Genomic DNA, 25,716 nt, shown 5'->3' with positions numbered 1-25,716 from the left:
AGTGCGACACTCAGGCATGAAGATCAGGAGGGATAAAGAAGTTGGTTTGAGTGGTAGAGATCACAATAAAAAAATAAATAAATAAACAAATACAAAGTCTGAATCAATGGCTAATGAGCCATAAGGTCCTGCCTTATGCTGCAAGAAAGAAAACCATCACTTCCAGCAACCAGCCACGGCGCTCCATTCTGCACTGATGATCTGACGAATGGCCGCTAGGATCCTGGTGGCAAGTTCCTTAAAGTAAAGACTACGCCACTCCCATCTCTGCCCTCTCGGCGCTGCCAATCCCAACTGGAGCAAGAGACCTGTATTTATTAATTCAAGAAACCAACACTCATTGATTTAAAATATAAAAATTACCTAATGGATGAATTTCTACTTTGGAGTATAATTTAGTACAAAGCTGTCTCATGACTTTCTAGGAATTTTTTTTTTTTTTGAGAGCGTCTCCAGATATAAACTCTGACTGCCTTCCACTTGAGATCCTCCTGCCTCTGCGTCCTGGGTGTTCGCACTACAGGGGTGCACCGCCACTGCCGAGCTACCTGTTAGGGTTTTAGTAAGCGCAAGCCCAGAGTACGCCCCCTGCCATCCTTCAGAGCACCCCATGGATGACATCAGACCTCTTATTAAGAACAGTACTTAGGTTGCTTTATTCCAGCTACAAATAACCTTTATTTTGATGTAATGTAATAAAACATTTTCAAATTTAACAACATGTATCTGACATAATCATTATTTAAGTTATGAATCTGAGTATACACAGTCACTTTAGCAAATCTGTGGCTCAGAAATTTGTACACATTTTGTCTGAAAGGGCAGGGCCTACCTCCCCTTCACAGCAAAGGGGCCCTGCCCTGTGTCTCACACTAAACGTCAGGGACATCTGCAAGAAGTCCATAATCCATGTTGGAACTCCATTTGATCCTATGAGAGGAAGTCTTCTTACTTGTAGGAAAATAGTGTTCTCTTTCAGTTCTCTTTTATCAAATAAAAGTTTGCATTCATGCCCCCCCTTTGTGACATGGTCTATGACTTTCCATCTCCTTCACCCAGACTCCTACACAGTATCATTTAAAAGATACCATCCACAAAGGAACCCCTTCTGCTTCCTTACCTGTCCTTAATGTCGACCGTTTTTATTGGGGGAGGGGGAGTTTAGAGGACAGAATTCATCAGGCACACATTTAATTTAAGATACAGAGAACATGGAGACAAATTCTTTACATGGAACAGAATGGTGTTCTAGAGTGTTCACAACGGGGGTCCAGGTGACCTCCAATTCACACAATTCAAACAGTCCAGTTGGATGAACATGTGTCGGCTGTCTCCAGAAGCACCGCAACGCCTTCCTCATACTACACAGTTATGGACCAGCCCCGTGGCCTCCTCACGCTCTTGTAGAAGATGAGAGTAAACAACATGCCAAGAATCATGTTAATATACAGTGCACGGCCACTCTTCTCCGGTTACCCTCCTCTCCCAGGAGCCTTCAGGAGTGTGCGTGCAAGCCAAAGCTTTATTCAGGTTTTCTGCCTCTCTCCATCCTGAGATCTGTTCCTGAGTTACACCATAATGATAAGGGGTTTAACAGTGGACATACACTGGTGGGAAGCCACAGGGACCCTGCAGAAAAGCCAAAGTATTCAACAGAAGCTTTGAACAAACACTGCTCTGGGGAGTCGTGTGTTAGCTGATGACTGGTTTCGGTTTCCTAACATGGACATGCAACACATTCAACACTATGCTTGCTGCAGTTTGCTCGGAAAGACACCCTTCTGTCATACCACAAAATGCACTCTGTCTCATGAAATGGTTCCTGAAGAGTTACCACAAAGCCTAGACTGGAAGCATGGGAATTGTGCGTTAGGATCTTCCCCCACTCACATGGATGTGGACTTATGGAAAGCACCTGGAACTGCTTCCTTCCCGGAACCCAGCTCTGTAGTGTGCTTACCGCTGAGATGACTGGCTGGCTGACACTGAGAACTATTTTCATTTAAACACAATATCACTGATCCACGGGAAAAAGGAGAGGGGTTGCCATCTCCCCCAAGACACACTTTGTACAACAGATCATCCCTTGTTACATTCCAGCTATGCCAAGAAGACAGAAGCTATGTTCCATTTTGCAGTCAATGACTTCATTGTTTCCACCTTTTTTGCATTGTTTCATCTCCAGTGTTCCACTCTGTGTCATGTATCATGGACTTTTTTTCTACGGTTGTCAGAGTTTTGTCTATAAAAAAGAGAAAGACAAGAAAATTAGCCAGACCATAAGCGTGCATTTTCATTTTGTAGTAGGTGAATTTTTATTTTTTTCGGCAGTCGGTGATTTCAATCATTGGTAACTTGCAAGGTTTCATGATCATCTCTAATGCAGAAGAAACTGTAATATGTCTCTTTTTATAAATGTCAAAAGCTCTGTAAGTTACCGATCCTGAAATATATTTGAGAATGAGCCCCAGATAACTCATTTAGGAATCCATTACAATACAGATGTATCCAAATGGCTTTGCTTTCAAAAAATCTTAAAATCTCTACAAAATAGCATAACGTTTTCCCTACTTGAAAATAATGACAGTTGAAATAATAATGCCAGTATGAAAATAGAGGTGGCAATATCAGGGCTGGAAAGAGTTAAGCAAGGGGGAAGAGGAAGGGATGAAGGGAAGCTAAGAGCAAACTAAGGATGTGTGAAAGAGCCAAAAAGAAAACCTATTTTGTAAGCTAAACTAAAATACAATTTTAAAAAAGATTTTGAAGAAGGGTACCCTGAATGATTGTAAAAAGCTGCTCCAAGAAGCTGTAAGTTGTTAAATAAAAATCCCAGTACCCGGTATAAGATACATCCCTGTGAGTTTTTGGTAAGAGATGCTTAAGAGGTACCAAAACAATACAGACTACTTTCATTTATGTGGTTGCTTTTCAAAACTAAATGATAAGGCTGGGTTGAAGACACCACACATACTTTGCTCAAATCAAACTGAAACTGACCTGAAAACTTCCTCCTGATAGCTAGCTTTCTTACTGCCAGAAGATACTACACAAGTCTTCTGATACAGAAAAGTCATCGACAGTCTTACCTAGTTATGAATCCTTCGTTCTACAGGAACTACCTACCGAACAAATGTACCAGTTCTGTAATAGTGGCAGGATGGTTGTAGGGATAACTAACCACCTTCTGGTTGGATTTGCACATTATGAGGAAATGCATACCCCACATGATAGCTTGGGAAGTCATGGGACCTAGCTGCTATCATTATTCTGGTAAATGGACATAGTTTCAAACTTTCTTTTAAATATTTATGTTTACACCAATAGATTAGTGCTACTCTCAGCCTGGGTCAGAGAAGCTTTTGCTTTTGGTGGACAATGGTTAAGCGGAGACTCATAATCGCTCAGAGCACTGGGAATAGCTGATCACTAAAATGCTCGGCCCTAAGTCACACACCTATGTCATTCTGGCCAAGAGTGGAAGAAGAGGGAGAAGGGGGATATATAGCAGAAAGATGGGAAAGGGCTATCCACAGGACACAGCACAGATACTACATTTGTGAACTCATACAAGTGGTAGTCATCTGCACAGGACTGGGACCATCAGTTTCCCATTAGAGGGAGGTCATGAGGTTCAATGGTTTCCGGGGGGGAGAAGTCATATTCCTCAGTTGTACAGCCACCGGAAAGATGCCCTTTCTCAAGTTAAGCAACTCCTTACTCATGCTCAAAAAATCAATACTAAATGTAGTGGAACACACACACACACACACACACACACACACACACACACACACCAAAAATAAAAGTGGGTGGGTGAGGGACTTGAAAGGAAGAATGCATTTGTCAGAAGGGGACGATGGTGTAAGAAAAAATAAGGAGGGCATGATCCAAGTTCAGAGTATGTTCTCTCTCTCTCTCTCTTTCTCTCTCTCTCGACTATTACTTCCACTGAGAACTATCACTCCCTTCCAAGCTAAAAAGATGTGGTCTAATAACTGATCTTCACAGAAACCGGAATCCTGCTACCCTCAAGGCCTGTGTTCTTGACTCACAAAAGTGTCCGGGCCATAGAGAAGTTCAAGCCAAAAGCCGAGAACGTATCCATTCTCCTAGCACAGATCCAGACACCCACACTGCCATACTTTCTCAGGCCTTGACTTAATACACGTGCAGTGTTTAGGCACTGCGCTAGGCAGTCACAGGTCCAGAACTATGCTTCTCGCTTGGCCTCCCTGCCCCACTTAAAGTGCCCCTAGATCTCAATCCATTTATCTGTAGTTCTCCTCTCAGGCCAGTCCTTCATCTTGGTGCAGCAATGCCTGAATTTTCCTGCAATAGACTCCACGCTCCATAAGACACAGTCTCTGGCATTGACCCTCAACCTCATACAACAGTACCCGGGAACAATTGCTGTACTTCAACTGAGTCCCAGTTTCACGGGTTTCTTGGAGTCAAGACTGGGAATAAGCTATATCCTCAACTAATGATGCTCCCGAAACACTTCTAGTCTGGACCTTTGGTTCTTCACACCTAGTGAAAGTACCACACCCAGTATCCTTTATCTCAGTTTCGTTCCCACCTAAATTCCTAAGCTCTGCTTAATTTCTCCCCAGTCCAGCACCAGCTCCAGAGTCCATCTTCCTTATCCCTGACCTGTTAGCCACAGTGATGGTTTAAGGAGTCCAGGTTCCAGACTTCTTGGGCACCGTTAGCCTCTCGACTGTCAATGATGCCTTCCTGGTGCAGTTCTCCCCCTCCCCCCCTGCCCCCAGGCAGAGACCTCACACCCACACTGGCTGTCTAGCACACACCCTTCTGATACTGGTAGGCTCTCCTTCCACCATTCCCCTATAGTCTAGTGTCACTTCTGTCAAAAACCCACCTGACTCCCTGGACTGACCCCGACCTACCCGACTTCCTGAGGACATGTTCCAGATCCCTTGCCCACCTCCATCCACAGCTGTTGCTGGACAGACTGTCCCTCAGCACTGAACAACTCCTATCCTATGCCCCCCCACATCTCTTCTTATTAAAAAATGCTACCTTGATATCACTGCTTTCATGATTTCACCATGTAAATTATCTTTGTAAGAACATCCCCAAAGTTTATTTTTATTATGTACTTTTCTCCACTCTCAGAATTTGCATTAAGCTACCTGTATTTAATACCAATTAAGGGAAAAATGAAAACAGAAGAAAGGGTTAGAAGAGGGTTGGGCAAGGGCTGGGGCTCAGTGGACAAGTTTGTAGCTTGTGTGAGTCCCCTGGCTTTGATCCTCAACATTGAATACAACACTGCATAGAACAATGCTTCTCCTACTTTAAGATACCTCAAGGTGAAACTGCATAACTGTAAAGCATGGAGCATAGAAGCTAATGTTATTACTAGTTGATTTAATATGGGCAAAGCATTGAACTTGAACTTGGGGCAATTAATGGTGAAGAAAATATCGCTGAAAGGTCTTTAAAATGTCCAGGGAATAGCAAACTCTTTGTTTGCTTTTGGCATTAAGGTAGGGACCCATCACAGACACTCAGGGTTGCACGGGGCCTTGATTTTTCCCCCGATTTCCCCTGGGATGTACTTCACTTCATTTCTTTTAAATTACCCCTTTCCACAAAGAAAGCATGCAATCAGGTTGAATTCCAAAGCTTCAGCCTAAAGCCCGGAGCAGCAAATTGACAGAATTCATGGCAGAAACCCAAGGTTATTGTGCGATGAGTCACTGCTAAGAACCACTGCAATTGATGGGGATTATAAGAGGTTCTTTGAAGAGAAAGACAATACAGCCACCAAGGAGAAGAGGGGAGACAGAAAGGAAGAGCTGCTTTAAAACAATCTCATGATATTCTTTTATAGCAAAGTATTTTAGAAAGTACTTTTCAGGGCTGTCCATAAAGGATGTCAAAGAACAAGTCCTCGTGACACAATACTTAAAAGCATTTTGTGGCAGTTCAAGTCCATGAGTAAAATCATTCAATTAAAGAGAAAGAAAGAATCCTTGCTTATGTCACATTGTTACATTTCTGTTATTACCTTTATTCAAAGACTCGGGAAATAGTGAAAAGATTAAAATTGATAGTAGTGAGTTCAAATTACCAGTGCAACAGTATTCACAGCTTTTATCCCTGTGTTCATTCCGTTACCCCAAGGAAAATTCTCGAGTGCCTGCTGGACTCCTGAGGCTCTGGTTATGCTGATTAAGAAAATAGGAAGAAATTGGGTAAATATTCGAAAGTGACAACATACAATCTAGACCGTTCACACAGAAAAAGAAGGAAACTGAGTATGTGTAGGAGAAAAAAAATAATGGAGTCAAGAAGGCCAAGCAAGAAGCAAAAGTAATACAGACTCAAACTCAAACAGCTGGATGGGAAGAAACAGGCTGGAGAAACTATAAGGAGTTTCCCAGAGTCCTTAGGGTGGCCACTAGATGGGTGAGGGAGTCTGGGAAAGGAGGAGGGCTCTAAGAAGTATTGCTCCTTTGCTCTGAGCTGTGGACTGGTTGTCTCTTCTCCTTTAGAGACCACGGTGACTGATTATATTTTCATTCAGACTGTGTAGAGTATAACCCCATGTGTCATCCAACCTAATAATAGCAAAGAACAAGTCAGAAAAACAAGGCTTCAAAGTACCATATGTCAAGTCAAACCAGTTAGCAGCTTTCCAGTTAGTGCTTGCCTAGACGTAACTGTGCAGTGTGGACCACATAGGTTCTCACTCTGGTTGAAAATGTCTTTTAAAAATCAAGTGTCACTGACCTCAGCAGCACCTAAACCCACAGGAGAGTGAACTTTCAAAGTTAAAGACTGTTCACAATCCCCTTTCCACCCCTGCCGTGCCTGGTGCTGTGTCTCATACACAGAAAGTCCCCCAGTGTTTCTGGAAATACCAACGAGGGAACTCTACAACCCGCCTCTGCCTTCTGATCCTTCCTACACAGTTCCACTGAATCAGTGGCCTCTACTCTGATGGCCCTATCCACTGGCTACAGAAGATATAGAGGACTTACTCCCATCTACAGCAGTCTCCGAACCTCTTACCTTACAGGTTGGGTAAGTCTTTTCTGTGGGAGGCAATTGTATGCAGTGTAGAGTAGCTGACAGCCTCTCTGACCTACACCTAGTAGATGGCAGTTAACAACCAGACACACTCCAGTTAGGACAACCAAAAGTATCTCCAGGCATCACCAACCATCTCCAGAATAGGAGGCAAAAATTCCTCTGAATTGAGAATCTGTTGCCTATACCTAAAGTCCAAATTCTTGGGGCTGGGGTACATCATTAGTAACACTTTCTATGTCATTTCTACTCTGATCTCCAACTGTTTTCTCCCTCTAGAGTCTAGGTCTGATCTTTGCATAAGCTCCTACCTTGGTGGCCCTACATAAATGTCTCTTTTATCTGGAATGACCCTGCTGTTCACTGTTAGTTATAAATACTTTGACTAGCCTCAAGAATGCTCCTTTCCAGGAAATCTTCTCTAATTGGTGTAAGCACTGGCTACATTCCCTTCTCCTTTGACTGACATGGTTTCCTACCTGTGACTTTCATCATTAAAAAACAAGGCTGAGTGTTCATGTGCTATGGATTCAGGCTATTATAATGAAATATCATAAAGTGGTAGTTTATGAGCATATTCTTCATTTATAGAGACCAGAAAGTCCATAACTAATTGAATTTAATGTCTTGTGAGGCTCTCTGTCTCCCTCATAAGCCAGCTCCCTCTGTTTCCTTTTAGAAGGCTCTCATCCTACTTATGACAGCTCTGCCTTCATGAATCAGTCGCCCCGTAGAGTCCCCATTGCTGCAGTAGAGTCTGTATTTCAACATATAAATTTGGGGAAAAGACAAACATTCAGATCACAAAAGGTTACATTAATACTTTGTATATAAAAATACATGCACAGCAGCAAGAATGATGTCAGGTTTTATGTACCCTCCATAGTGGGTGACAGTCATACAAAAAAAAACAAAAAACTGAAAATTAATCTTCTAACATTGGTGTTAACAACAAAACTGCCCGGTTTAGAGTTCAAAAATAGCGGCTGTGTGATCTCTACACAATAGTACTAACAGTAAAGACATTCTAAAGTTGTTCGATATTTTTAGGCCCACAGTCTTAACTGATTTGCATATCCTACATGGTTATAAATTCAAACTGAGAGAGATGTAATTAGTCATAGTAATTCTCTCTTAAATCAAGGGACAACAGACTATTTCCTATGAGCCAAATCCAGCTGGCCATCCCTTCTGTAAATTAAGTTTTGTTGGTACATACCCATGTCCTCCTGTTTACTTAAGTGGATGACAATGGCGGAGGGGAGTAATTTCAAGAAAACCTTATGGTTTTCAAAGCTCAAAATGCTGCTGTTTGATTCCTCACCACATAGGTTGGCCGGCCCTTGTCTGGGACTAACAGGAAACAACACCCAAGCCTCCACACTAGCTGAGGACAGGCAAGCATCCTCATGCTTTATCTGACTGATTTATTTTTTATAAAGGGTACAGTAGCATGAAACTAAAAGCACTTGTGCACACGGGCTTCCTGGGCTGAAATCCAACTCTATCAATCTCCTCTGAAGGACCATGGGGAAATGACTTGATCTCGCCAAGCTCTTGTTTTATATCCTCAAACTGGAAATGGAGAAAACTATTCCATCATACAATTTTGAAGATTTGGTGTTCCCAGTGTAGTGGCTGAGAATGAATCCTCAGTCAATGTCGGCTATTATTATTTCAAACAGGAAACCTGTTTGTGTCACATTTTTTTAATTACCATTCTTATGCCTTAATTATCAGTGAATTTATTACGTGCACTAATCAGTAAAATTATCCTCAGTCTCTCAGAGGCTTGTAAGTAGATGATCAGGACATCATCTGCACTCTCTGAGTTTGCTACCAAATGGGACCTCCTGCCACCAGCCTCGCGCTGTTGTCTGCCTTTCTCACCATTCCCAAAGACTTTCCTCAAACACAATCCGCACTGTGTTACTCCTGACCATAATAGGTTACCCATCAAATCCCTCGCTTTCTCCTACTCACTAATGCGAAACTATTTTATCAAGGAATCTATAGCGGTCATCAGTTCAGCTTAAAACCACCAATCCAAGCCTGAGAACTCTTCTGAATGGCCCGCCTTCATTTCCCGCATCTGAGAAATTACTAGGATTCTGGGTGGATGTGACCCTCCCACCATACAGTGCATCTAACAAACTCATCTCACCCAGAGTCAGGACGGCATCCTAGCTGTCCTCACAGCAATCTGTTATCTGCTGTTCCTAGCTCCAGCATGCGGAAGCTCTTCACTGGCTCAGACAACTCAGCTGACAAAGAGACTTCCGTGGTGATTAAGGCTGTATGCACTGACATGATTCATTGCACATCTATGTGATCATAAGCAAATTATCCTACATCCGTTACCCTAGAGCCACAAGTTAATCCCCTGAAAACTGGGTACAAGAGCGGCTACGGCCGTTGATATTCTATAACTGCCAGGCACTGGAGTAGGTTATGCAAACACAAATCTAAGGCATACCTCCTCCCCTAAGAATATTGAAGTCGGGGGAGTGGGGTGGATATTCATTCAGAGGGATCACACAGATTTTGGAAGTCTCTGGGGGTGGCTCGTAGTGAGTATTCTAGAGCCTGATGTCACATGCTACTTTTTAAATGCTGCCTTTTGTATTGTGAACCATTTCATATGTACAACACAGACTACTGCAGCCAGCTCAAGAACAGGAATAGCTTTGCTCTAACAACTTCCCATCCTAAGACAAACACACAGTAGCACTGGAAGACACTGCGGGTCTGGGATTGAGGTTATGTGGTATCTAGACTTAGTTGTGATAAAAGTGTAGGACATGTCACGTCACTCTCCCAGGCAAGAAGACAGAGAAGGTCCCTCCAAGGTAGAGCCCTCTCTGCCTTCTCTGCTCTTACTCTTTCCTATTCCCATTCCTCAGTCCACAGGAGTATCTCCTCCACCAGAATCTTCTATGATCTTATCCCAAGTTTTTTTTCTCTCAATTGTCAGATCTCCTCAACGTAATTTTTTAATTAAAAAAAAAAGTCTGGGGGCTGGAGAGATGGCTCAGAGGTGAAGAGCTCTGGATGCTATCTCAGACGTCCTGAGTTCAATTCCCAGCAACCACATGGTGACTCACAACCATCTAGAATGAGATCTGGCGCCCTCTTCTGGCCTGCAGGCATACACCCAGGCAGAATACTGTATATGAATACTGTACACATAATAAATAAATAATCTTTTTTTTAAAGGTCTGCATTTTCCCTGTTCAGCACCCTACCATCTTGCCTCCCCCCTCCGTAACAATGCCAAGTTTATTAAGTCGTAAGTTAATTGTGAAACTCCCAAGTCCTTATCACCATCAGCCCTTTGTAGTATGTTTTCAGATCTCTACTCCCATTGTTCCCTGGAGTGTCAAGAACTCGTCCCAGACAATGTCAAAAAATGGACAGCTTCAGCAAGAATCAGTTCTTGGCTACAAAGACAGGAAGTACTTCTTATAGCTCAATGTCTGTTAGCGCCTTGTCCTAGTGTCATCTCCTAGTTGGATGCAGTTCCGTACCGGAAAAATCACATCTGTTTCCTTCTTCAAAAGAGGCATTTCTCTGGGAACTATGAGGTCAGCCAAAACGCTTCACCACATGGAAGTACAAAAGCATTGTAAATGGCATTGTCAGAGGAATTCAGATACACCAACAGACATAGTTGAGATGTTATTGATGATGAAAGAAACGGAGAATATTACCTTCCGGGTCACCAGTTACATGAACTGAAACTAACCAGCAGACCAGTCACCTCTTGCCATTCAAATACCTACCTGTCTTGGGGCGTTTGTTGTTTGTTTGTTTGTTTGTTTAACCTTATCCTGAGTGAATGGAAAGTATTCTAAATTCACACCTGATGTCTGCTAAAAATAAGCCAGCCCCCTGATTGGGGAGGCTTTACCCAACATTCACGAAGCGTCGTGAAAGGGGGCATGGGGGATAGTTAAATGGATATGGTAGTGATAAATGACCTTACAGCACAAACTCCGCTCTCTCGGGCCTCTCGGCAAGTTTCAGGGCCTCGTGCATGCCCGCGGCAGAGAGCTTCCGGTTGATATTCCGGTACTGACACTGGAGTAGGCTGCGGTAAGTGGTCCTCAGGTCCCGGTTGAAGAAGGCATAGATGAAAGGGTTAATGAGAGAGTTTGCATAGCCCAGCCACAGACATGTCCTCTCCACCCACAGCGGGATGCAGCTGCACGAGGTGCCGCAGATAAAGGGCCTGGCCGTGGACAGGAGGAAGAACGGCAGCCAGCACACGGTGAAGGCACCCACGATGATCCCCAAGGTGGTAGCTGCTTTCTGTTCCCTCTTGAAGATGGAGATGTTTTTCCTTTCGTGTTTGAGCAGTCTTGAAAGGTTCGCACACTCTTCCACCTCCTTCTGGAGCTTCACCACGCCGTTCAGGGAGATGACGCTCTCGGGCTGCACGCGCGGGAAACCCGGGAACTTGTGTTTGGCCGCGCTCTTCCTGGCGGCCTTGTAAATCTGATAGTACATGAACAGCATGACCGACATGGGGATGTAAAACGCCACTGCGGTGGAGTAGATCGTGTAGCCAAAATCCTGGCTGATCAAGCACACTTTGTCATCGTTCACATTCTGGGCCCATCCAAAGAGCGGAGGTAAGGTGATGGAGGCGGAGAGAAGCCAGACCGACAGAATCATTTTGGCCATGCATTTCCCATTCTGCCTCACAGGGTACGTGAGGGGCCTCGTGATCCCAAGGTACCTAGTGGAGAGACGGAAAGATAAGAACTGAATACAGGCATCACTGGCTACCCATGGAGGGCTACCAGCCAGGCCCTAGTAGCAACCCTCACGACAGCCCAGCACAACTGTTACTTCCATTTTGCAGGAAGGTAAACTGAGGCTCTGCTACCTGACCTGTTCTATTCCATGTCGTCCAGTCAGACTGAAGCACTGCCCAAGTGTCAAGGGCCGGATGACGAAGTTTGCCCATGTTTTTACTGACACCTTGTAGATTCCCACAGTCTAGGCAGCCAAGGAGGCAAAGATGAATTGCCTTCTCTTTCCCCATGAACATCACCATTATTACCAGCCAGGGACAAGACGGCACTCCTCATAGGTTGGTCAGCTTGCTCTTATACCCTCACTCATCTCCACAGTCTTAATTCTGGATAGCTTTTAATGCCTTCCAATGCCCCTTTTGCTGTGGAGAGGAGGTATACAGCCCCTAAGATCACAGAGTTGTGGGCAGATTTAAGGACTCTTAGAATTTGAATACAGAAGTAGGAAGTGTTTTTGTTTTTTTATTGCCATAAAATTCTTCCAAAACAGCAACACGAGAAGAACATTCTTTGAAGTGAAAAGCAGCTTGGCTTGTGCTCCAGTTCTGAGATGGAACACAAGAGACAGTTCTCATGAACGGGAGGCGAAGCCAGAGTCTTCCCTGTGCGTGCTTCCAGAGACATAAGGAATAAGCCTGCCTTTCTTTTATCAGGGATTAACAACACCAAAGGGACAGGGCTGTCAGACAGACAAAAACATACGCAGTGAGATGTTTGGCTAAAGGCTTAATATTTGTTCATTTGGAATTTCTCTCTGTATATTTAATGGCCTTGAGAATAGCTCGTCATTCTGGTGGGGTTTGCTTTCCGTTATGCATACAGAAGAGACACCACTGAAGCACATAAGAAAGCAAGAGTTTCCAGCTTACCAACCAACAGCTCTTTTTCTGGAAGTCCTCAGTAAGCAATTTTTAAAAGCTAACACCCCTAATGCTTAAGTTATCCCACAGAAGTTCAAAGGCATGCTCTTTTTTGATGAATATTAGCATTGCTATGTCGTTTACAAAGGAAGGATACAGTAAAAATGAACAAGTCAGATTTGTTTATTCACCATGAATATCTTTCTCTTTATTCCTTCAACAAAGACAAGCATTTCTGAAATTGGCTCTAAGGTCTCCAAACACCAGAAGTGTTCAAATTCTTTATTTGAATGTCACATAACCTACACACACACACACACACACACACACACACACACACACACACTGACTTAAATCATGTTTAGATGATATAACATCTAGTAGGATATAAACACTACGTAGATAGTTGCCGTAGTGTACTGGGAATCTTGTCAGAAAGACAAGGCTGTGTTCAGGACGGATAGAATCATCCATCATAGGCCTAACCACTCGGCATGTAAGCTGTGGCTGACTGTAACTACCAAAGGAGTTATCACAACACAAAGGTTTATCATATTAATGGAGCTGTTTCTACATGCCAGAAATTTTTTAAATGTTGAGGATACAGCAATAAATCAAAGAGACAAGAATCTTTGAAAGCAGCACAAAGTGAAATCCTGAAGGGCAGAGAGAAGGGACACAGCCACTGTAAGTAGAAATGGAATTTCTTCCAGGGACATAGGTGTTCATCGAATTGTTTACTCATTTCACAAGCTTTGCCTTCCCCATTCATGGTAAGAATTACCCATAACCATGGGCTTATCAACTGAAAGTTAGGATCATGCTTTGTCTCCCAAAAGGAAAAAAAAAAGACAGAGGAGAAGCACCCACCCCAGACACTCGCAGGCCAGCATGACCCAAAGAGATCCAAGTGTCTGCTGCAGAAGCCACTAAGATTGGCAAATATGTGGTAGGAGAGATGGAAAAGATGTATGTGGTGCAGAGAAGGGAGAGAAAGCAAAGCCGAAGGGTTCATATGCTGTGGGGGAAGGTGGAATTGGAGACTTAACGGTGGTGAGGAATAGGCAGTCATGAGGAGCCTGCATAACCATCTGAGGCCACTGTGAGGTCCTGGTTCAAGCTGCTGCCAAGGGCTATGTCTAGGTCCACGGTCCTGCTGTAGCTGGGGTCTGAATCAATATCTGTGTGCCGAGGTACCACCAAAGGCCAAGTGAATGTCCATGGTCTGGGCTGCCCCTGGAAACCATGTGGATGTCTGAGGGTCATGCTGTTGCTGAGAACCATGTTTGGGTCCATGTTACCACCAAAGACCATGCAAATGTCCCCGATCTGGACTGCTATCTGAGGCACTTGTACTGAGCTATTCCCACTCCTTGCTGGCCACCACACTTGAGAGATTTGGCATCACCCCTAGCCTGGGCAGCACAGCACAGTAGAGCTGACCCGGGTGGCGAAGGCCCAGGAGAGCTGGCCCGGTGGCATGTAGGCAAGGGAGCTGACCCTGGCCCTTGCCAGCTGAGGCATTGTGTGAGCTAGCCAAGGCAGTGGAGGAGAGTGATATGAAATTCACAAAGAATCAATACAAAAATTTTAAGACAAAGGATGGTTTCCTAAGAAATCAAGAATAATGACAGTGTGGATAAATCAATCAAGGAACTCCTCTGAATGTGTCATTCCTTCTAGCTAGTTTTAATAATGTTAGAAGGTCTTAGGAACACTAGCAGGGCGGGAAGTAGTCATCAGTCTTACCCATCCATAAACTTTAAATACTAAGTTTAAGTATTTAATTTAATGTTTAAATATTAACGACCAGCCTAGAAAAACATACGTTGGCATGAATGTCATGGAAGTAACCAACCACCTAATTGCATTCAGTGCCATCTCCACAAGTTGACATAACCTGGCATTGTTATTAGGGCCAGGAACCTGTACTGAAGAGACTACTACAATTACTCTGCTAATTGGCATAATATTAAACTGACTCCAAGTGATTTATACATATGCCCATAGATCAGTGCATCACTCAGCCCTCATCACAGATGCTTCTTTCTGCAGCAGGTGGTGACTGACAGAGAAACCCAAGTCCCTATGAGACATGTATATTGCAGTGTCTTTTCTCATGGATCAGAAATCATTACAGAATAGGCAGCATAAGGATTTGAAAAGCTGTTGGTGGTTGATGACACAAGGAAACAGTATCTTCCGGAACAGGAAGGATGTTGCACATAATGAATTTACAACAGTTGTGACAGCACTCACGCGAGCTGGGCAAGCTCCAGCCAGGCAGATTCCCCACTGTGGAGGTGGGAGGTGTTCACTTAGCCCCACCCCTAGCAAAGGAGCCATTGGCAACTGACAGATGCGGAGAAGGGGAGAGCCAGTTTTCCTTAAAAGTATTTCCACAAGTGAATCAGCCATGACCCAGGGGAAGGCCACACATAGCAGAATGTAGAGGCAGCACAATTTGGACTCCATGGGTTAAACAAAAAAGGGAGCACAGAGTTGAGTGGGGAGGGAGAGGAAGTAGATCTGGAAGGAGCTGGAGCAGGGAGTGAATATGATCAAAAAAAAACACAGTGCGTTTGTGGTTCCAATCCGTTATGACAGTGTGTCGGTTGCAGGCATATCATTCCTAATTAACACTTGAGGGCTGTAATTAGCAAACAGTTCCCAAGCAGTTTTGTGAGAAAAGGATTTTTTAAAAAATATCTCTGTTATGTATTCATATTCCTATTGTGCTTGTGTGTAGTTTTAGACACATGTACTTACCTATTAGATAGTCTCTGTAGAAAATGTTTCTGTTTCTAGTTTGTTTTTGCATTTAGATTATAAAAAAAAACTACACAATAGTTGTAAAGGAAAATAAAGAGCTCTAATAAAATGCTTTACTCTGAAAAAATAAATAAAAGGCAAGAGGAATAAATGTAGAGAAGAAAGGGGAAAGAACCAGAAAGAAAGAATAAGTGGGGAAGGAAACTAAAAAAAGGAAAGGAAATATGGAGTAGAATTTGTTTTATGTGGCATTATCTCAGCTGCAGCTACGGAAACAAATTCTGGGAAAATGTTTTAAATAAAAAACTGACGCCCCCAAAAAAGACCTTGGCACTGATGGGAGCCTCAAGATTAAGCTGATCTTGCCATAAAGCATAATGTAGTTGCTCTACTAAAATGTATATATGGGCCTGGCTTTAATTTAACCAGCCAGTACAATCTCAAAGCAGGGGCTCACCAAGAGCCAGAGGTATCAGTGGACTTGGGGAGGGGCATGGGAGGAGTTGACAGAGGGAGATTGAGATGGAGTGAGGGAGAGAACTACAGCTGGGATACAATGTGAATAAACTATAATCAATAAAAAATAAATTAATTTTTAAAAATAAAAATAAATTTTAAAAAAGGGTCAGAGATCCGAGGTTAGCTCACATAGTTCCCCAGGTGACCAGCAGGTGGCAGCGACACGCCACCTTACATCTACTTATGGGGCGAGGGGTTTGAAAGTTGGTGGATAAGACAGGGGTGTATTCCAAGGAGGCAGTAGAATTGCTCTGGGCAAGAAGTTATATTTTATTTGAATGGCTGCAAAACTGAAAGTTAGCAATCCCGGAATTCACAAATTCTTAACCATCTACTTAAAGGCAATTCAAGTGTACTTCTGTTTTCTTCACATCGCCCTTGCTGGAGCAAGGCACTATATCTAAAGCATAGCTGAAAACTCAGCCTTTCTCCTGTCTACACAAATAATACAAGATTCACAAATATTTGTCATCCGAAATTAACTAATGAAGTGCTAAGTGATACCTCAGCACACTACACAGTCTCATAAGAACGCCTGCTCAGACACGTTAGCTTCTTGACCACCGTGTTCAGGGGATGGAGGCCGGACCATAGTTAGTCTGCCCTCGGTTGACAAATTATGTTCCAGTAACACTGTCATTTGACTGCCTTTTCTTACACTCTTAAGCCACACCCTACAATAAAAAAGTTGGGTTTTTTTGTTTTTTTGTTTTTTGTTTTTTGTTTTTTTTAAATTTCCCCCTGGATTCCACTTGGTGAAACCGTAGAAACTTATAATCAATCGAAAGATAACATATGCACTTCCCTGAGTGTACCTTGAAGTGTCTTGCATATGAAATAAACAAACAAGAATCAATAGCTTTTATGTTTGGGTGATTAAAACACAAACATTATGAAGACGATTAAGTCTTTAGCAATCAAAGATTTTAAATATTAGTAAACAGCATTAAAAATGGTCAAGATCTACATGAGCAAACCCAGAATGTTATTGAAATCCATAAAAGAATACTTAACTCCACAAAGAAAATACTTTTCCCTTTAACAAGAATGTCTGGTACTATGAAAGTACCAATTTTCCTCTAACAGGCTCGAAAGTATCAGACAGCCCCATTTGAACACATTCCAGGACTTATGTTAATTTAGCCAAACGACTTCACAGTTTGAGTCGGTGTGTGAAAATGGACACACACTCTAAAAAGGAATAGCACAGTGATAGTTTTCTCGCTGAAGCCAGTATAAAAGCCACAGAAATAAATTGTTCTTAGGCAAAAGTAGCGCAGGCAAAGTGACTGAGCCACGGCTCGGTGGTGGAGTTCTCACTGAGCATGCGCAGGGCCCTGGACTCACGTCCCAACTCCACAGAAACTAAGAACTACAACACAGTAGATCCTGTTCATCACCTTTGGCTAAGAGCAGGTGTGATGTGTCTCATAAACTGGTTCAAATACACAGTGGGAGGAGGGAGGGCAATGTAAAAGGAGCCATTTTGAATCAGTGATAAAAGGTTAAGCATTCACGCATTCTGATAACTTACTAATAAGCAGCGTAGAGACAACACTTGCTTCTTTCACCTTATTAAATATAAATCCCAGGCAGGTCAAAAATTAAACTGTAGGACCACAATGAGAAAGTATATGAATTCCTTCACACTGCATGATGGAGTAACCTCACCTAAAATACAAAATCTTGAACTGTAAATAATGCTTTTATGATTTTTTTTTTGCTTTTTTTATTTAAAATAAAAATTAACAACAGTGATGATGATGGCTGGAGAGATAACTCCACAACTAAGAGCAGTTGCTGCTCCTGCAGAAGATCCAAATTTGGTTCCTAGCACTCGTGTCAACTAGCTCACAACCACCTATAACCCACTTTTGGGGGATAGCACGCCCTCTTCTGGCCTCCATGGGCACCTGCATGCACATGTGCAATACACACATACACACCCACATCACACAACTACAAATAAATAAAAATAAACCTGGGAAATTAATAAGTGGATTTTATTTAAATTTTAAAATCACTACAGGAACAACGAAATGTCAAACAACAAACATCTCCCAGCAGTTCTAGGACTTGCTGCAGACCCAGAGGATAGAGCAGTTCTGAACCAGAGTTGGCACATCTTTTGGACCTCATCAGAGGTCTTTCTTTATGCAATGGGCAGAGGTTAACCCAGAACTGGTCAAGGTGCAGAAACAAGTGACTGCAGAATGTTTAACCACAAAGGGGACAGTCATACCTTTCCCTTCACCAAAGCTGAAGGACCATCATGGAAGAAGGGATGGATAGGTTGTAAGAGCCAGCAGCCAAGAAGAACCAGAACAAACAAGTGCATTCTGGACATGTCAAGGCCACTACCTGTGAGGTCACAGCAGCCCTTATTGCCTGCATAAGACCTGAACAAGGTTAAGCCAGTCAACATTCAAGAATGAAGTAGGAAGTTTCATGAGGCCCCACCCCTAACTAAAAAGCAATGGGCAGTTACTGGCTTGGGAGGGGGAGCTAGTTTCCTGTAAGGATAGAGCTCTTGGTAGGTTGAGCATGTTCCAGTGGAAAACCTGACACTCAAGAACATGGACAGCACAGACTGGAGTTGATGGGTTATTTTTAAGGGGACAGAAAGTTTGAGAGTAGGGATTAATGGGGATCAATACTGGAAGGGATAAGGGGAGAAGTTGAGGGTGAATAAAATCGAAATACATAGTGTGAAATTCTCACAGAAACAAAAATAGGTTTGAAAATAAATAACAGTCAAATAAGAAATTTTGAATTCAAAGGCAATATCTCACTATTCACAAAACTCGCCAGTGAACAGAAACAACAAAAGACAATAAGCTATTGAAGTTGTTGACCAAAGAGGAAAATACTAGTGGCCAACACTTTCAAGTATGTAAACTTTCATTTGTAATCAAAGAAAAGTAAATTTTGGCATGTGGCATATACTCTGATATTTTTCCCCAAGGCGTAAGGAAGACAGAACTCCTGCAGAACGCAGAGGGAGCGAGAACCACTGTTCCGCTCAGAAAGGCAGAAGGCAGCTTGTCGACTGAAATGCATTCACACTGTGGCTCAGACACTAGTCTGTGAGGAATTTGTCTTGAGGTTGTTGTGCAAAACCAGAATGTCTACTTTATGCTAACAAAATATGGGGGGGGGGGGAGCATCGTACCAAATAACACCTTGACAAAAGATTAGATGAAGTAGTGTGTCTCACACGCCAGGTGTGGTGTCACCAGTGATCCCAAGGCATTGTGCAGGTACACATTCGATAAGATGGGGACAGAAGAGGAGAGTGGATGAAAAACAGCACCCAGCCCTCCATGATGAGTGACAGATCACTATAGCACACATTGGCCTTTAATGTACAGTTAGGTCCGTGTTTATCTATGTGCATGTACAGCCACACCAATGCACAGCAAACTGTCAATAGGAATTTTATATGAGTTGTACAGGTTTGGATGGTTTTAAATTTTTTCTTACAGTGTTTACCCTTGAAGGCTTTTTAAAGTGAGCATATAAAAACGCTATTTTTCACTTTAATAACAAAATAAAATATTTAGGATGATTCTAACATTCCTAAATTACTTGAAGGAGTCTAACAACAGAGACAGTCTAGTACATAAAATCCTTTAAAGGTGGATAATTAAATCTTATATTGGTTTACTGGATTAGCATGTCAAAAGTACTTTATTACATTCACAGATTTGCACAGTGGAACTCATGAGTATTTGAAGTCTTATAATTAACTATATAAAGTAATATTGCTATTCAGGGAAGTATTTATTCAAATTATATATTCATTCTCCCCAAAGCTTGTATAAGATAAATTTTACCTTCAACATGGGGAATAAAAAAATAGAAAAAAAATCATAGATTAATTCTGAATGCTCCTTAATTATGCACAGTTAATATTTATCACACTAACATTTAATTAGGAAGCACAGTATTTGTGAAACCTTCAGAAGTAAACTTCAAAATACATACAAATGTTAAATAAAATACAGTGCATCTCAGAGACAAAGATGCCAAAGTAATATACAATCTAGAAATGTAAGCAGCTAACAATAGGGGTTCAACTGAAGTAGGAGAATGAAAAAAAAAAAAAACAGAGGATTAAGAAACTATAATCCACATGGAGAGGGATTGGAAACAAGCTAACTCCACTGCTTGCCTCCCGCTCTAGCTGTATAGAAATGTAGATAATGGCCCTTAATTAAACTGCTTCTCCTGCAATTCACTGCTGCGGAACAATATCAAAGAGTAAAAGAAATGGGTGGAATTGTTCTAAAGTAAGTTCACACTCTCAGAAAGCCTCTTCCACAGACTTTCTCCCTTGTGGGAAGGAAACCCCAGCCACTGTCGAGGTTCCCCAAACTTGTCAACATCACAAACAGCTTCTAAAGTGTGGTTCTAAAGCCACCTTTCTCCTCCCAGGAAGTTCAAAGGTCCAGGAGCATCTGTGTACTTGGACTTGGCTACATGGAGTCTTCATTGCAGACACTGCTGGGGAGTCTCCCTCTGTGGGTTTGCAGGCACTGTACCTCTGTTTCCTACATTCCATCTTAGTTCTCAGTACGGCCTGATGAAATCATTGTTCCTAGGGTTATAGACCTATGCCTGACTTTGTTACATGGGTGCTGGAGATCAGGTCCTCATTGTCTACATACCAGGTTCTTTACCAACTGAGGCATCTCCCAGCCCCTATTTCATACTATGTAAATGTTGGTTCTTTTTCTTCTCTTTGCAGTGCTGGAATCAAGCCAAGAGTCTTGTACATGAGAGCAAGTGCTCCACCATCAAGCAACATCCTCAGTACTTAAATGCTGATCTTAATGCGCAAAACTGATCTCATAACTGATATGAATCACGGCATAAAGTTGGAGAAGTAATAGTGTTCAGTAACTATATGGAAAGATGTTCACCACCACATAGCAAGGGGGAATACACATAGATGGACCATAAGATGTCTTGAAGAACTAAAGATGATGATAATGATGATGACGACTAAAGTCCATAATGTTCTGTTATGAAGCGACTACAGTTCTCATATTCCACAGAAAGGACGGTCGCTTGCTGCAGTAACTTTGAGAAATTGTTGGTGGGACAATTCTGATTATACTACCTATAAAACTTAATAATATGCATTCTATGATCCAGTAATTTTTCTGGATAAGGAATGACACCCAAAATTTCAACTGCATGCACAAGAATATTTATAGAAGCACAATCAGCAATTGGCCCATGCAAAGCTATCTTATTCTACAGCATTGAAGTGAGCCACTTCCACAAGTACAATGGAGCTATAGCTTGCAGCATACTGACAGGATGGGAATCTGTGAAACAATGAGAACAGTCCATCTACAGCTTAGCCATCAACGTTTGCTTCCCACAAACAATGCTGAGCAACAGCAGCCCAAATAAAATAAAGCATATACTTTAAAAGTGGGCAAAACTAGTCTTAAGGTGATGTCAACAGAATTAATTGGAAAAAAGGAGCTCATGAACAGGTAAGAGGTAGATTAAAAAGTAGGAGTTCTGGAAAGTCCTATCTTCTTATCTGAAAATAATATATACATTTGTTCAGTTTTTTTTAATTAAATAGGATGCTCAGCTATGATTTGTGCAATGTTCTCAATGCATGTATATACTTGTATTTTTAATTAAAAGTTTAATTAATTTTTTAAAATCAACTTAAAAGTACAGTAAACCTACCATTTGGCATTAAACTACATGTTGATCTGTTCTATAAAACAATTATAGAGTGATATTCCACTATTCTTTTTAAGCCATTTTACCTATGTCTCCAAGTTGCACTTATGATTTAGAGCAGTAAACACTCTAATCTTTTCCCTCAGTTACAAATATTAAGAAAGAGAAGCAGGCAGAAGAAAAAAAAATTGACAAAATCCAAGCAAGTATGGAAATAGAATAATAAAGTCTTCCTTTCTGAGAAAAAATAAATTATTATAGAGATTATTATATTTATATTATTATATATTATATATTATTATATTATTATATAAGAGATTTTCAGAGATACTCAGATGAAATTAAAATAAAACAAATCACTTAAGTCTACAAACACTTTGCTGCAGAACCCGTCATCACTACTCAGTGGCTTAGACACTGCCAGTGTATCTCATAGCTCTGAAAGGATCTGGGTCAGCTGAGTTCTCTACCCATGGTCTTACCAGGCTCAATCACGTTGGCCAGGGCTGAAGGGCTACAAAGCTGTGTCCTCTGCCAAGTACACACAGTTGTTGGCAGTTCACCTCCTTGCAGATGCAGAGTTCATGAAAGACACCTCTCCAAGGCCTCATGAGAACTCTGAATCTCCCTGGTCTTAGATCTTCCTTGAAAGGGGGCTCATCTGTTTGGATCATGTTCACCAACACTTTAAGGGAAGGAATTATACCAAGCATGTGGGCTTTGGAAGGAGAAGATTGGAAGCCACCTTGAACTTCCACCTCATAAGATAACAGAAGCTAAGGATACTGTTTTCTATTGATGGACTTAAACCAAAACCAACTCACTACCTACTCAATAAGACACAAGGATTGATTCCAACTGCACTTTACTTGAGGAAGTTGTTGGGCTTTTGTTTTTGTTTTTGTTTTTGTTTTGCTGTATTTTTAGTCAGTTCTATATTGCTCTTTCTTTATTTATATGATAGCTTTCAAAGGACTTTGAGGTCACTGAAGAAAGTCATGAAAATGAATAGTAGTGTAGAAGATTAATAGCAACCTTGAATTATGTTAATCATTTCAATTGTGTTACTGCTTACAATAAATTGAATTTTCCCAACTCAAAAATTTAATCTTTTATATCTCAGGAAAAAAATTAGAAAGTCAAAACACTTAAAACAAATAACAAAGCAGACAAATGAAAAGAACTTTGCTTAAAATCTAGAAGTTTTGGGAAAAAAAAAAACAATTCTGGCTTATGGTAGCATGGCTTTTAACCCAAACTTACCCAGAGAAACGGTATTGATAAAAGAAGGTGAGCGAACAAATTCCTTAAAATTTGCTTAATAGTGACAACAAGAGGGCTGGAGAGATGGTTCAGTGGTCAAGAGCACCAGCTGCTCTTCCAAAGTCCTGGGTTCAATTCCCAGCACCCATAGGGCAGCTCACAACTGTCTGTAGTTTCAGTTCCAGAGTATCAGTACCCTTATTCTGACATACTTGCAGTCAAAACATCAACGCATGTGAAATAAAAATAAATAAGTTTTTATTTATTTAAATCATTAAATTTTAGCTGGGCATTGGTGGTACACGCCTTTAATCCCAGCACTCAGGAGGCAGAGTCATGTGGATTTCTGTGAGTCCGATGCCATCCTGGTCTACAGAGCTAGTTCCAGGACAGCCAAGGTTATACAAAGAAACTCTACCTCAAAAAGACAGAGAGAGAGAGAAAGAGAGGGAAGGAGGGAGAGGAGAGGGGAGAGGAGTGGGAAAAGAGGGGGGAGAGGAGAAGGAAGGAAGAAAAGAAGAGAAAGGTAAAAGAGGGAAAATGAGGCCAGCAAGGTGACAAGACAGATAAAGGCACTGGCTATACAAATTTAGTGACCTGGATCCAATCCCCAGAACCACAAGAAGGAAGAGTTATTCCCTGACCTCCACTCACACTGATAATGTAATATTCTCTCTCCCTCCCTCTCGCTTTCCCTCCTTCCCTTCTTTTTTGCCTCCTTCCTTTCCTCTCTCCTCTCCCCTATCACATCATGTGTGTGTCTAAAAGCTCAAACTTATTTAAGTGTTGAAAGAGTGTCTACAGAGAATCAAATGTAGTCACAAGAAGTTGGCAAACAGAAAAGAAGTGAAAACCAATGGAGGACAGAAGTCCTGACATAGCTCAGCAGAGTTGAGGACATAGCCCTTGTTCTCTCTCAGGACCACTCAGGGAGATACGCCAAGTTCCAGGAAATAGGAACATCTTTTGCCTAAAGGAATATGTGCCGGGCCAGGACATTTCATGAAAGCACATAATAAGAACTTCACTTGTAGCAGGCTCCACTCTTGTCCCTTTCCCAGCCCTACTCAGGCATCAAAAAGTACAGACAATACATACCGGCTGCAATGGACAGAAATAAGTGATATTAAATGAGGAAGAGAATAAAGAAGCATTCAACCACACTATGTGAAAACTAATGCTAAGTAAAAATAACGACTACATAAGGAATGAGCAAAATATCCAAAAAAAAAAAAAAAAATCTTACAGCAAAGATTTCTGTACATGTTACAATACAATCTGGTATAATAATTACAACAATAACAGGAACCAGGAAAGAGTATGTGTAAGACTCCAGAAGAATCAACTCAAAAAGAAAACATACTTTGGAGCATAAGTAGTTTTCTTACAAGTACTTTTCACTGTAAGGAACCATAGCAAGTGCCTGTAATCACTGAAGAAGAGGCTTAAAGACTTTAACAGAGCAGAGTTGAGATGGAAAAAGAAATTGTTGATTTTGAAAAATAAATTGAGGCCAAAATGCCACCAGTGCAGGTCTAATGATGAGTTAGAAGCAACCAGGATAGAACAGACAGAGCTAAAAGCAAACCATTGTGTAAAGTAAAGGCTTGAGGCAATCATGAACAACATGTACAGAAGAATTTATTCAAGCAATCAGAGAGAAGATGATAGATAAGGGACAAGCATAAAGATAAGAAGGGTGACTCATGTTTCTGACAAAAGAATGAACTCAAGAAAATGCAACAAAAAGTGTGTAGATAAACACAAGTAAGGTAGACAGATGTATTTTCAAATGAAAAAGCTGAATTTTAAGATCAAAAGACCTAGCACACAGTTACAAAAAAATATACAGAATAATTATCTACGCTATCTCTCCTGGAAAGTAGCTGAGCTTTAAGAAATGAGAAAGATCTCTAGAGGTATTTGGTATGAAAAACAAATAACAAGAAATACTCAAGGTAGAAAAACATCAGACTAGTTCTCAACAGCTCCATCTTGTACTAGAAATACTAGAAAACTAAATTTTAAAGATCCAGTTCTGTAAAAACATGAATAACATTGAGCCTATTATCTAAAACTACAAAGTTAACAAGTAGACATCCTCAAACATTAAAGACTGAAAGGAATATAATGCCCATAAGCCCTCTGGAGCAGAGGAATAAAATTCATCTGCAAAATGATGAGTTAAAATTAAGAATTTAAAACCAGAGAGGCCATGGAGACTACAGAATGAATGTATGCATGCCAAGGTGAAGCTCACATCACCATTTTTCTGCAGTTCAGGATCCCCGTCCTAGGGTGTGGTGGGTGGGTTTTCCCACATCTGTTGATATAATCAAGATGATTTCCCACAGACACACCCTGAGCCAGACTAATCTAGACCCTCTCACTGAGATTCCTTTGCCTAGCAAATCTAGACTATGTCAAGTTGACAATTAAAATGGACCCTCATATACTCTTTGCTATGTTGGCAGTCCTTATTTTCAATGTGTTAATTTATTGGACTGCTTCTACTTTAATAGTGTCACCTTTTAAAATATAAGTGTATATTGTAAAATTATTATTACAGTCAAGTGAGGTCACAGGTCTATCACTTCACACTGCGTGCATTCGTATGTGTGACATGTGCTTGCATGTGATGTGTGTTTGTGTGCTTATGGTGTGTGTGTGTGAGAGAGAGACATCTAACCTCTTCTTTGAGCAAA

At 41.5% G+C, this 25,716-nt stretch overlaps 1 protein-coding gene across 2 annotated transcripts in view; it reads right to left on the bottom strand.

The window, feature by feature from the left end:
* Positions 1-658: 658 nt before the first annotated feature.
* Positions 659-25,716, bottom strand: part of Htr7 (5-hydroxytryptamine receptor 7) — an 84,694-nt gene continuing 59,636 nt past the window's right edge. Inside the window, exons 2-4 of one of the 2 annotated variants that reach the window (XM_055613877.1) lie at positions 11,051-11,806; positions 6,104-6,200; positions 659-2,242 (exon numbers count right to left, since the gene is read on the bottom strand). In XM_055613877.1, coding sequence (XP_055469852.1) covers positions 2,231-2,242; positions 6,104-6,200; positions 11,051-11,806 — 865 coding nt within the window. In that variant the 3' untranslated portion in view covers positions 659-2,230. The remainder of the gene's footprint in view (positions 2,243-6,103; positions 6,201-11,050; positions 11,807-25,716) is intronic. The other variant, XM_055613878.1, reaches the window with a different exon arrangement.

Source organism: Psammomys obesus, unplaced genomic scaffold (genome assembly GCF_907164565.1).
Source record: "Psammomys obesus unplaced genomic scaffold, mPsaObe1.curated_primary_1811, whole genome shotgun sequence".
Lineage (NCBI taxonomy): Eukaryota > Metazoa > Chordata > Mammalia > Rodentia > Muridae > Psammomys > Psammomys obesus.
This window is presented reverse-complemented; position numbering and strand designations above follow the sequence as displayed.